At 42.2% G+C, this 13,374-nt stretch overlaps 1 protein-coding gene across 1 annotated transcript; it reads right to left on the bottom strand.

The window, feature by feature from the left end:
• Positions 1 to 5,528: 5,528 nt before the first annotated feature.
• PDCD7 (programmed cell death 7) lies at positions 5,529 to 11,492 on the bottom strand. Its single transcript, XM_033167281.1, has 5 exons — positions 10,497 to 11,492; positions 8,632 to 8,770; positions 7,255 to 7,491; positions 6,318 to 6,405; positions 5,529 to 5,806 (listed from the first exon to the last, which is right to left on the bottom strand). The coding sequence occupies exons 1-5, from the start codon at positions 11,406 to 11,408 to the stop codon at positions 5,689 to 5,691; spliced, it is 1,494 nt and encodes a 497-aa protein (XP_033023172.1). The 5' UTR covers positions 11,409 to 11,492; the 3' UTR covers positions 5,529 to 5,688.
• Positions 11,493 to 13,374: the final 1,882 nt, after the last annotated feature.

Here is a 13,374-nt window from a genome sequence, read left to right as displayed (position 1 = left end):
CACAAGCTGGAAGCGGGTGAGGCAAGAGCAGCCAGCCTCCCACTCTCAAGATCCTCACCATATCTCAACACACTTTAAAAGGACTGATGCCTTTTGAAAGCCAGATCTGCAGCTTCAAAAGCTCCTTCTTTCTCTCTGGGACACATTTTGAAAACAGCACTATGTCCACCTCTCACGAAGAACAGCTCAAGATTGAATGGCAGCATAAAATGCACAAACTCTTCTCCTGCTTGATAGGATTGGCTTTGCATAGGCAGCAAGCAGCTTAGATTTTGCAGAACTCCTCATCAGCCAGTGTCGGCAACTTCTGATCAACAACCTATGAAATTTAGAAGCCTGTGTATACCCAATAAACAATGTTATTTTACCCACTTTGCACTTTCCATTTCTTAAGTTAACTGATCCTGGCGAAGATTTGTTAGCAATCCCCTTTGCCTCTTCCTAAGTTCTATGTGCTCCTTCAAAAGAGTGAAGCTCCTCTATGCCATACTCAGCTATAGATTGGTGTTTCTAATCTCAACAGGATTTATTGCTGGGTGGCTAATGCAAAGTCTCCTGGTGCTGAAGTGGAGAAGCCAGATGGGCGCTTCCTAGCTCTGCCATGCTGCACATGTCGTTTTGCTAATACATTCCACATGCAGCATATCTGGAAGCCAACCCGGGGCTGACCATCTGCTGAGATAATGCGAATGACACTTTTCACATAAGCCACAACGTACACAAATGTCACAGAGGGAGGTGGGCGGGGGGAAGAAGCAAGGAGTAAACGTGATCAATGACGAGAATGATTTATCGTTCCGATTTCCTCTGCTGGCCCTGTGACTTATTCCTAGTTTTAGCTACATGTTTTATATCATTTAAGTAGCTTAATTATATTATTACTTCACATGAGCTGGCACTGGAGATTATGGTTTTGGATCAGACAGTTGGGATGGTAATTAGAAGAAATAATGACAAATTAGAGACTTAGGCCACCCATTTTCTATGCTTTCAGAAGATATACAAACAGGCTAGCTCCTGTGCGTTAAGAACAGCCATTGTGAAGGGGAAAGTTTTGTAGCTGCAATTTCATCTGACCTCATCTGTCTTCATCCTGGATAAAGGAGCAGGTGGTCCTGGTCTAATCACAAGGCCCCAGTATAACATACTGTTATGGTTTGAGGGGGGTCAGTCTGGGTAAAACCCTGAATTCCTTCCAAACTTCGGATCTTGTGTATGTGGGGTAGATACTATAAGATGAAACCTGTCAAACCAGTTCTTCTGGCTTTGGCTAGCCAGTTAAGTTCCACTAGTTACATGTCTAAAGAGGTTGCTATAAAGACAACACGGTGGGGGTCCATCCCTACCCCACCTGGCTGGATGCCACCTCATCCAAGGTGAACTATAGGCCAAGGGGAGGCTGCGTATGAGAGAGCTGTGTGAGTTTCTTGGCTGATGCCAGAAGCTGGAGACACAAAGATATGTCTGACTCTGTGCTGGACTTGGGGTTCCCCTGGAAACCTAATGGGGAAGCAAGATCTGTTGGGGCATTCATATTGAGAGCCACTCTGTCCTGTGCTCAGGCTGTATATATCTGTAAATAAAGCCATATATCCTAAAGACACCAGTCCCTGAATAAGCACAGGAACCTTGGAGTCTCTCACCGCTCCAAGACTGTAGTGTGCAACAATACTATTCTGTTTCCAATTATTTCCACTACCACCTAGTTGTTGATCTTAAGAGGAAAGACACTTTACAAACTGTACCTGCAGCAATTCAAGGAACAAAGGCATATAGCCCAAACCAGGTTCCCAGATGCCTAGAGGCACGTCAAATCATATGAATGCAAGTGATTGAGGGAGAGAATATACTTAGGGTTGTGTCCAATGTTATGCATATGGAGTTCTGCTCACACAACAGGATTTCCCATTATCCTTCTCTCCTGAATGGAGGGTCATAGGGGAGAAGAGGGGGGAGTTCCATTGTGCAAGTGGAAGTTTGTTATGCAAGCAGAATGACAGTGCTGGATACAACTCTTAGGCACGATGCCCCCTTTAGAAACCAACAAGTGGCATTTCGTTTAATCCGAAAACTAGCAACCACCCTATAAGATACCTAGAGAGGCAGTGCTTTTTTCCCCCTGGGGGGGGGGGACACATACCTCTAAACATTTTGTGAATCTTTGTACTTTTGTCCATTTACTATATTTATTTTTCTCGATTTGAACTATAAAGTTGTGATTTTCTTGAGTCAAGGTGAGAGTACCTCTCTCTCTATAGAGTACCTCTATACACACGCACACACACCACTGCCTAGAGGGTACTAGAATAGAGCAAGTTGGTATTAAACAAGTGGAAACTATTAGGCAGGGACTCAACAAGGCATCCTCTTTTCTGTGCTAATTTAAATTAAGAAGTAAACATTATGACAGCGTTATAAAACCACCCCCATGACCTGGGGGTAGGGGGAGAGGACTGAGAAACTTGCAACTAGGGATCACTAGTTTTCATCAAAATCCACCAGGCAAGAGAAGTTAACATGTACTCCAGCATTATCTAGCAAAACTGTAACAGATAACAAAATGGTAGAAAAATATCAAAGAATTTATAGGGAGAATACTAGGCCACAGAAATTTATCAGGCAGGTGTAGCAAAAAGCTTTTCACCAAGTAAAACATGTTGTATCTCATAAGAGAGGTATGAGCAAGCAGTTGTGGAGAAACAAGTAACACCTACAAGAAAGTAAGGCCGTAGCTTTACATATAGAGGCTTGAGTATTTACTTTATTGCGCAGCAGGACTTTGACATTTTAAAATGAATGCAATAACTAACTCAAATTCATTTTTCTACATCTTGAGGGATATCTTTCCATTTCGTACCATTCAGTGCCTGCATTTTGTTTGCAAAGTTAAGCTTACCTTTAGAAGAAACCAACTAGCTGCTTGTGATGCAGGATAGAGGCACCTTGTCAGCTCTCTGTCCTATACTTGGGATACTTAAGTGCCTACACAAAGGAGGTCAGGTGAATGCCTGGGTCCCTTTTCTAAAGCTACTGATTAGAGCAGCTTAAGGGGTTAGCTTGCATCATCAAGTCTTCCAAAAGAGTAAGAAGCCTAGCCACTCGTGCGAAAGCAGTGGTAATTTTTATGAATCAGTTTGAGGTCTTACTAGTCTCAAGATACTAATTCAATGGAGTTGCTTAGAACACACATGCATGTTACTCCATATGGTAAATAAAATAAAAAAAGTAAGACAGAGATAATGTTAATAAAAGGCAGTGTATCTGAAGAAGTGTGCATGCACACGAAAGCTCATACCAAGAACAAACTCAGTTGGTCTCTAAGGTGCTACTGGAAAGAATTTCCTATTTTCTTAATAAAAGGGTGAGTTTTTATCTTTAGCAAAATGGTATTTCCTAGTAGTTATTGGGCTACGTTCAAGGTGCTGGAATTGGTGTAAAAAAACACATATTGCTTGGGACCAGGATACATGAAAGACCATCTCAGCCCCTAAATAGCCAACCAGTCAGTGTTCTGCAAGGCAGGAGGTCCATTCTGCATGATGTTGGAATTAGGTTTTAAGTGTGGTGGCACCTATCCTTTGGAATTCCCTACCACTGCATATCAAGACAGGCACCTTGTCTCTTGGCTTTTTGGCACTTGATAAATATGTTCTCTTTCAACAAGCCTTCTAAATTCTTTATCCTGGTTGGTATCTGTTCTGGATCTGAACTGATTTTATGCATGTTCTTGTTTCAAACTCTCTTTTTTTTTTAAATCCCTATATATGCAATTGTTGTAACTGTAAATGTTTATATACAGATAGATAGATATGACATTATACTGCAAGTTGCTTTGCGAAGCAATTCAAAAATGAAAATAGTAATAGTAGTCAGTCTTCCTACACCAGCCACTGTTGCCTGACACTGTCCATTACCAAAGGACAGTGTCAAACTCCAAAAGCTCGCATTGACCTTTTAAGTTGGGAAGAAAACCATTTCTTTAAAAATGACAGCCAGAAAGCGTGTGAAATGTTCTTTATTTGTTAAAAAGTACAAATAAAATTCAACTGAAATTTTATTACTTTGTACTACAAACAATCCTTGACAATGTTTCACATTGCATTAGGGTCTTCTCTCCCCTCATCACACACAATTATGCAACTTTGTTTGAAAGCACAAAATAGTCAAGAAAAAAATCCCTCAAATTTTATGTAACATCTTGGTAGATATTTTTGTAACAAGCTGCTAATTTTAGTATCAGAGGTCAAGTTACACAGAAATGTTTGGAAAAGGCTGTTTTCTTTCCCCTGAACTAAAGATTCAATTGATACAAGATATCAACATATCATCAGTTATATTGTGTCAACAGCACTTTTTTTTTGTCAATGACAGTCCCACAATGTTCTGCAACCTTCAAATAACAGGGGCCATGGAGAATATGTTACTATGCTAATGAAGTTTATTTTGCAAGGTTTGTAAACATTAGATGTTGGGGGTTTTTGGTTCATATGCAATGCTAAATGATGGTTTGTCACCACATGAATGAACTTTGTGCTCCCATACTCCACGTAATTGAGCGAGCAACTTCTGCTTTCGTAGAAACCAGTTTGTTGTTAATCCAAATTCTGCTTTTCACTTTCCTTCCAACCCCAAACTACAAAATCATGGTTTGATCCTGGTTTGCAAAGGCTCATGCAAGTCATCAGTTGCCCATTTTTGTTTCCATGAAAACCACTTATTAAAAGTAGAGAATGGAAGGGAAGGAGGGAGCATGCCAGCACAGGAATTGTTTATGCAACACCAAACCAATATTTGACATTCTATTAAATTAAACACAAATACCCTAACTTGTATCACTTCTCTAGTGTTCTTACTTTAAGAGATGATAGAAAAAATGCTTTCCTGAGTATGTACATCTTATATGCACATTTTAGAAAATTTAAGGTGCAAGTTGCACAAAAAACAGCAATGATGCTATTAATTCTCTCCACATTGCTTCATCTTAGTGTTTTAGCTTTTAAAACCACTACACCAAACTTGTAAGGAGGCGATAATTGACCACATCTGTCAATTCACTTAAGTAACAGCACATAAGACCAAGATAAACACGGAGGCAATTTTTAAAATGAGCTGAAACTTGAGAACCCGGATATGGCGCTAAAGAGTTCAATGACAGTCTTTGATGTTGCTTCAGTGTTATTACCAGATTTCCCATGAAATATCGGAACATTAAAAACACATGCAACAATATTTAGCAGCTGCATTAAGTTATATGGCCTTGGGATTGTATTTCGCCTCAGCAGGATGCAGTTAATGACACAGGTTCTCAAGTTAGGTTTTGCTGCTACACATGCCCATGACAAATTAATTTCCCTGCTATGGATGCCGTTGTCCAGAAATAAAACGTTTAAAAATTCTAAGGGAAAATGTCCTGCTTTTAAAGTTCGCAGGAGCAGATAATGTGCAATGCTGTTGTAATTAAATTCCTCCAAACAGTGTTTTAAAAAACAAGATCTGAAGCAAATCTCTGCCAATGTAACTAAGCGGGAGGGGGGCAGTATTTGTCTTCTGAATCAGCTGTTGCATATTCATCTTATGTATTCTGTGCCACTGCTTTATAAGAAAAAGATTCAGAGTTTTTCAAGTCCAAAGGAATTAATGAAGTACGCTTTATCACTCGTGTTGCTATTGTTTTAGACTCCGAACACATCATCCAACAGCTGTAGCCCAGATGTCACTAGAAGGTTGACAGGGAATGACCCATCCTGGTGGGATAAAGTTTCCTTCAGGATGATCTGTAGGCACCAGGTATCGATCCCATTCATGCCTTAAACATAATAAAGTTAGTTATGCAACATATTGAGTACTGTGTTCAATTCTTCTGAAATCTTAATTTCCTACCATTAATTTTACAACTTAAGTGTTGATGTGAATTGGAGTTGGGGAGATGAGTGCAGAACACTGTGGCCACCCAACGGATCCTTGTCAGTGGACAGCATTAGAGACATGTTTTGCACTGTCCACTACTACAGTATCTCCAAGTACCTCATAGGGGTACATAGCATCCCATAATTTGTAGGGAAGTTAAGGCATGGCTCTTGGGAGACCCAGTAAAGCAGTCTCTTATTCTTGGTGATGCCACTGTCTGGGTCCAGGGGACAGTTTTAGCAGCAACAACAGTTTTGATGACTGCAACTGGCTGCAAGTTGAACAGTAACAGCTACAACAAATATCTGATAGGAATTAATACTACACCACAAAGTAAAAAAGCAGCTAAGTTTCAAGATTTGACAAAGTTGTTACAGCTGTATTTTTACTACAACATTGCTTAAACTTACCTGATCTGGATAAGAGATGGCACAGAATACTCAGCCTGCAAATAATACTGTGTGAAGGGCTCCAAAAGGCGGGCAAGGGGAAATTCTTCTGTAAAACAGAATAATAATTAAGAAAAACAAGTACCATGAAAAACTACCAGGCACAGAAGCATATTCCAAGAATGTAAGCCATACATTATTTGCTACTGAGAATACTAAAACTGAGTGTTACAATACCGTTACATAGAATTCTGACTGGACATGTTGATAAAAACATAGGGATTGCATAAATATATTAAAAATCAGTAAGCAGCTCCCATCATTTTATTCTATGACTCTGCAGTTCAAATATTGCCTACTGAGATCAAGCAGGTGCCTTCAATGTACTGTTTTTGGTGCCAGCTAAAAACATTATTGTTTAGACAAATCTACCCAGCTGCTTGAAGTAATTTTAATCTGTTTTAGTAGTTTAACTTTTGTACATTTTAAAATATGGTTGTGAATTTTTCTCGATTTTATTGTTGTACCTTTTTGTAAACCACTTTTGAGAATTTCTACAATCAAGAAATGTATAAATTTTATGAAATAAAATAAATAATTAAGATTTAAACATAAACTATCTCTGGCGTGGGTTGATAGTTGGAGAATAAGCCTGCATTGTAAAACATGCAAACACACTTGGGACTGTATCCAACATTTTCTGTCAGCTACTGTGAGAGGATGGGTGAGTTTTAATGTTACGCAAGAGAGGAATCCAACACAACAGTTTCACTAGCAGAAACACACAGTGTAACAAACTGCACAATTTGTTGTGCACCATTTGCTAGCAAACTGCTTATGTATTCTCTTGCACAACAATGATCTGTTGGTGCAAAACATTTCACCAGTGGGACAAGTATAACTTTAACTAAGCACTACACTGAATACAACCCCTGAGCAACAATATGCTGAAGGTTACCTGGATCCCCAAACAGTTTTGAATCCATTTCCCGCTTCTGCTGCTGAAGTTTCTCCTTTTCTCGCTTCAGCTTCTTTTCCATTTCTCTTTTCCTCTCCTCCTCCTGTTCTCCTTCCAGCATAACCCGCAGAGCTCGTTCTTCAGCTTCATAGAGTTCAGTGCGTGTTTTTATCAATGCTCTTAAGCTCTGGACTTCATTTTCAAAGGCTTCATCTGCATCTGGGGGTGGACAAACACCTGCAGCAAAAAACCAGAACAGAAACCACAACCCACACCAAATTAATTACTTGACTTTTCTTCCACATTCTGATCCAGAACAATGAAATGCATGTAAACAAGAGAACTGAAGCATTCACACTGGTGAGTAATCTTGCTCTGAAGTGGCATCCTCACGCATCCTCTCTCACTTGCAACAGGGTGGTCAGTTGCTTGGGTGCGTATTATTTCTCTCTACCCCTCCTCTCCCCAATTGCATGTTTTTTCACTGTTCAAGGACAGAGAAGGAACCAGGTGCAGCAGCTTACTCCACTGAAATATGGTGGGTATTTATGAATTTTACATAGTATTATATATCCCCAAAGAAAAATGAACACTTAACATAACAACATGGAACATAAAAAACAAACCTGTAGAAGCACCTGTGTTTGATTTGAAAAAAACAAAAAACCAGATAAGCAAATGTGTATATTGTGCAGTAAAAGACAAACTATGTTGAATAAAAACTGGAAACTTGTGTTTATTAATAAGTGGGCATATTGATCTGGCACTTGTGCGGCAGCTTCTTCATTGTCAATGAAGGAAATAGGCTTGCAAAGTTGTCTTAAATGAGTCTATGGCCTTGGGTCTCTTGAAGTTCTCAAATAGCTTGTTAACTTTTCTATTACTTACTGCCACATTCTACAGCTCTTCATACCAGTTGAAGAATTAGTCCAGCTGCATCTTTTCAAAGTGTGTTGACACTAGCATACAGCATAATAGGTCACTAGAAGAGGCATCCCTTATGCTGGGTATTTATAACAAATGTTTGCAAAAAAAAAAAACACCATACAGGTATATGCTTCAGAAGTTCTAATGGTTTCAGTGCCTTACAGATGCTCTGAGTGCACTTCATCCAGGGCAGGATGCTATGCTTTTAACAAAACAAATGGTTAAAAGCATAGCATCCTGCCCTGGATGAAGTGCACTCAGAGCATCTGTAACAATACAAGTCTTCGAGGACCTAATTTATATATTGAACCATATTTTATAAACAATACATAAGCAATACATAAGCAACTGAAATGCTGGAGCCATTACACAAACAGCTTTCCAGCTATATTTCAGCATATATGCAAGTAAGGAGTATAAAAAGCACATGCAATTCTGAGTCATGTTTACCTTTCCTTGCTGCTGCTTCTTTTCTTAGTTTCCTCAGCTTTTCTAAGCCACGCAGGATTTCTGCCATACGCTTCGTGTCTGCTTGTTTTTTCCTTACTTCAGATAACACACTGTCTGCAGCAGCTTTAAGTTCTTGTTCCTATATGGGCAAAAATATGAATAAAGGAATTAAGAACACGGGTAAGAATGTAAGAGAAAAATGGCAGACCTAGGTAGGCTCATCTAGTCCAACACCCTGTGTTCACTGGCTAGCCAGATCCTTCAAAGCCCACAAATAGGACAATAAGGAAAGAGCCCCTCATCACTCTGTCTCAGTAACTCCTAGGGGGTAAACACAGCTCACGGCAGACAGCTGTCAACACCCTCCTTGAGTTTGCCTTCTCACTTGCAGTGACATACATACTAGTTAACACCTGGCATTAAAAAACAGATGCTAGGGCTCAATTTGCTGCAAGCTGTAGCAGCACTCTTAGGTTTCTTTTCTAAAACAGAATACTGCCTATAGACTTGAGATTGTCATGAAACTTATATCTTCTAGACTCAAAAACAGTTACCAACAGTGATTAGGCAACCTTCACAAGACACCTACTTGCTATGCCTCAGGTTTTGTTCCCAAGTTTCAGGGTCCCACATGTTTTCTTGGGGTTTGTAGGGAAAGGATAAGAATCTCATTGTGAAAGGCAAAAAAGGGAGTAGCCTATTGTGTTCAGCACCCATCACTGTAACTGTTTGAATGAATGCAAAAGCAATTACACATTTGGGCACCAAGAATGCTATACAATATGCAAATGGTACCGACTGGCTTGTTTTCCCCTTGGATCCATTTTATTGTTTAGCAAGCTTCACTTCTTACCTATTAGACTCTACCCTGTGATTCACTAGGGGCTGCTCTTTGCTCTTGTCCTATAAACCTCCATCCCCTGATATAACCAGCACTAACCCTCAACTCCCAAGCTCCACCCCTCTGTCTCAGGAGACCTGGCAATCCTTACTCTGTGTGTGTCTCAACTACAAAGCACAACTGCTCATCAAAATGAACTGTAATCCACTTGTCAAAGAGCAGTCTTTCTTAAAAATACATTTGGAGCAAACATGTAGATCAGGGGTCTATAGCATGTAGCCCACCAGTACATTTTGTGCATCCCATACAGGGTTGATGGTAATCTCAGGCACCCCTGAATCACTTGCTCCATGCTAAGCACATACATGGAGTGAACCAGCAGTGAAGAGATGGTGCTGAAACTGTGCTTTGTTTATGCTGTTTGCCAACTGGGACTGGCGATTGCAGCTCACTGCCCAGTGTACAAAGAAGACCTTGGGAGGGTTTGAGTTGTGACACATGCACACCAGTGTAGAGAATAACAATATTCTCTCTAGAGTATAGATTCAGCAGGCACCTTGTTTCACCTTTTAAACACCAGCTGAAAACCTTCAGGCTTATTCAGTCAGTGAAGAATATATCTTTCCACAATAGCTGATTTGAAACTTTTTTTGATGACTTTTATTGAATGGTTTTATGTATAATTGCTGTTAACCATGCTGCTATTTTTAATTATTAGCCGTATATATTTTATAAATAAAGTAATTATTTAGCACTATTAATGCGGGTTAATAAAAGAGTGTTTAGTGTTCAAAACAATTCAGTTTACTATTCCCTGCAACAACCCAGTAAGGTAGGGTACTATCTCAACACTGCAGGTGGATGTGAACAACAGGTTTGCCTAAAGCAGAGATCCTGGTGCCCTCCGCTGGACTACAACTCCCATCAGCCCCTGCCAGCACGGCCAACGCAGCCAATACTGTAAACCCAAAAGCACCGACCACCCTGCGGGGAAATCGTGGAAATCCCTCAAAGCGCAACCCACCCGGTGCCTCTCCTCGACTTCCAGGGCGCGCCTGGCCCGCCAGCTCTCGATCCGCGCCTCCCTCTCGGCCTCGCGGACCGCCTCCTCCTCGCGAGCGGCCCGCGCCTCCTGCCTCCGCGCTTGGCGCCGCAGCCTCTTCTTGCGACTCTTCTCCGCGTGGCGGCGCAGCTGGGCCAGGGGAGCCTCCGCCGCTGCCTCGTCCCGCAGGGGCCGCACCACCTCCCGCAGCTCCGCCAGCCGGGCCTCGGCCTCGGCCACTTCCTCGGCCTCGGCGTGGTCATCCCGCCGCCGCCAGGCCCCGCACAGCGCCGCCACCTGCGCCAGCAGCTGCAGCGCCTCCGCCGCCAACAGGCCCGCCTGGCTGGGCTTCAAGCCGCGCGGCTTCGGGGGAGAGGCGGCGCCGGCGCCGGCGCCTTCGGTGCGGCGGCAAGCCAAGAAACGGCTTAGCCATTGCTCGCTCTCGTCGCTGCCGTCTCCTCGCCTCAGGCCGCCGGCTGAGGCAGCAGCGTCAGGTCCGAGCGGGAGCCTTTGATTCTCCCCGGCCACGAACGGCACCGCCTCGGGCCTCCATTGAGGCGAGGGCCGCTCCGGAGGCGGGAACCTTGGCTTCTCCCCGGCTATGTACGGCGGCGCCTCGGGCCTCCATTGAGGCGCGGACAGCTCCGGAGGTTTCTGCTGCTGCTGCCACGAAGGAGGGGGCAGCGGCGGCCGGAATGGCGGCGGGTAAGCGGGGGTAGGAAGGCCTCGGCCACCCGCCGAAAAAGGCGGGAACGGGGAAAGAGAAAACGGAGGGTGGTGAGGCGGCGGCGGCCCGCCAAAAACACCCTGCGGAGGAGCCCCCGTCGGTGGGAAGTAGTTGGGCCGAGGCAGCCTCGCGAAGTTTGAGGGAAACGGCGGCGGCTGTTGCGACATCTCGCCCCCTCACGCCTCAAGAGGCCTAGTTAGCAGAATGGGACGCTGTCTCTCTCGCCCTCGGACATCGCTTCCGGTTTGAAGCGGAAGTGACGGCGAGAAGAGCATCGCCCCCTGTAGCTTGGGAGGAATCCGACATCTGTCGGCTACTGCTTTTAGACTGCAACTCCCGTCAGCCGCAGCGGCGCGCAGCGCATGGAGCGGGGCCGGGATGTGCTAGGTACATGGCAAATTACCGGTATGCTGCTTTGCTCCCAAGCACCACACACCCCGTCACCTTACTGCACTGCTACCCCCACCCCCAAACCTTGAGAAGCTGTGAGGAACAGGAAGTAATAGATATGGGACGCTGCAATTATTTTTAAACCAAGGGACACCTAGTTTGCTTCTGCTCCAAACCACATGGTTTTAAGAAACCATTAATGTCTTTGTGCTCTTGGAGGCGTTACACCAGTTTCTAGGCTCATTGCCTAGCAGCCTGCAACTTCAGAACTAAGAAAAAGAATAATTCTTAACAAGCTTGGAAAGGATTAAGAACCAATAAGCACAGTTGCTACACCCAACCCATGCACTTGGTGGCCAGTGTCAAGTTTAAAAAAATATTCTATCAGTGTGTAAATGGCACCTAGTTCAGCAAAACTTTTATAAGCACACCTCAACATGAAGGAAGGACATCAAGCTTTTAGGTACAGATTTTAATTTCAGAAATGAATCAAAAACATACACGTCCTTTTGTGTTTTTACAAATACTTTACTAAAGGATCAAGTTAACTTTTAAAACAAAGCAATCTTTGCTTTGCTAAAAGATTTAAAATAACAAGATGCAGACTGGCGTTTTAAGCTTATAACTTAAATAAGAATTTTGTGCAAACAGTGACTACTGATTACATGAAAAAATATTATACAATTATATGCTACTCTCTTGTGCCTCTTAATGTTATAAGAAGGTAGGCTGGGAAAAATATCTGGCACCAAAAAACTGATGCATGATGGTTCCAGTACGTTCAATAAAAAGTACTATATTAAAATATTGGCATAGAATTTTCTATATTCTATGGTCTATTTCTTCCTGTAAACCTTTGTTCTGTCAAAAAAAGGTATAGCAAGTTCCTGGTTCATCTGTTCTTGTAATATCCATTTCTTCCTCCAAAACCTACATGTGATATTTAATCAAGGTAAGTAAAAATGAATGAACCCTTTGGTATTATATCCAATTATTTTTAACATATTACAGTAAGTTTTTAGTAAAGTGGTGCAGTATGCTCTACAATAAGGTCAATCCACAACCTGTTTATTCTAGAGCAGTCCCGCTGGTTTGACTAATATGGAGTTTGGGGACCAGAAAGTACTGTCCTAAATCGTTCATATCCAGTTTTTAAGAGCAGTTTTCATTATAAATGAAACAAGTACCTTTAGCACCCACTGCATTTAAAGCAGAAACGATATTTAGCGCATACTGAATGGTCTTTCAAACAAAAGTAGATTCAAAATATTTGTGTGTTATGTTTCCCTGCTCAAATTGTGTAGTATAATTATTGTAAAATACTATTGGCAATACCTGCATTGCATTCTAGAACTGAAAAAGCTAGGGCTGAGCTGAAAGTTCTTCAGGAAGTACATTCAGTAGAAAAAAGGAACTTTTGAGGGGGCCAGAGGTTTCCTCAAAATCTTACTTTTTTCATACTGGTTCAGTCTGAAAAATAACCTTTCCATTGATCCTAGTAACAATGATGTTGCCATGCAGCCAGATTTTTGTTGTATGATGGGAAAAAGCTATTCCAAGAATTAGCATTGTTTGACCTCAGTGACTATTGTCACACAGGCATGTAGCTGATCAGATCTGGCTATGTCATTGCTACTAGGATGAAATCTAAATTGGAACAAAAAATGGCACCAGCTGCAGTTGAGAAGAGGGTCGCAATGGAGCACTGCTGCCTTCATCAAATTGTAGGGTACAGTGCAGGTT

This window comes from Lacerta agilis, chromosome 13, assembly GCF_009819535.1.
Source record: "Lacerta agilis isolate rLacAgi1 chromosome 13, rLacAgi1.pri, whole genome shotgun sequence".
Taxonomy (NCBI): Eukaryota; Metazoa; Chordata; class Lepidosauria; order Squamata; family Lacertidae; genus Lacerta; species Lacerta agilis.
Note: the sequence above shows the minus strand (reverse complement) of the source record. Positions and strands in the feature narration are given on the sequence as shown.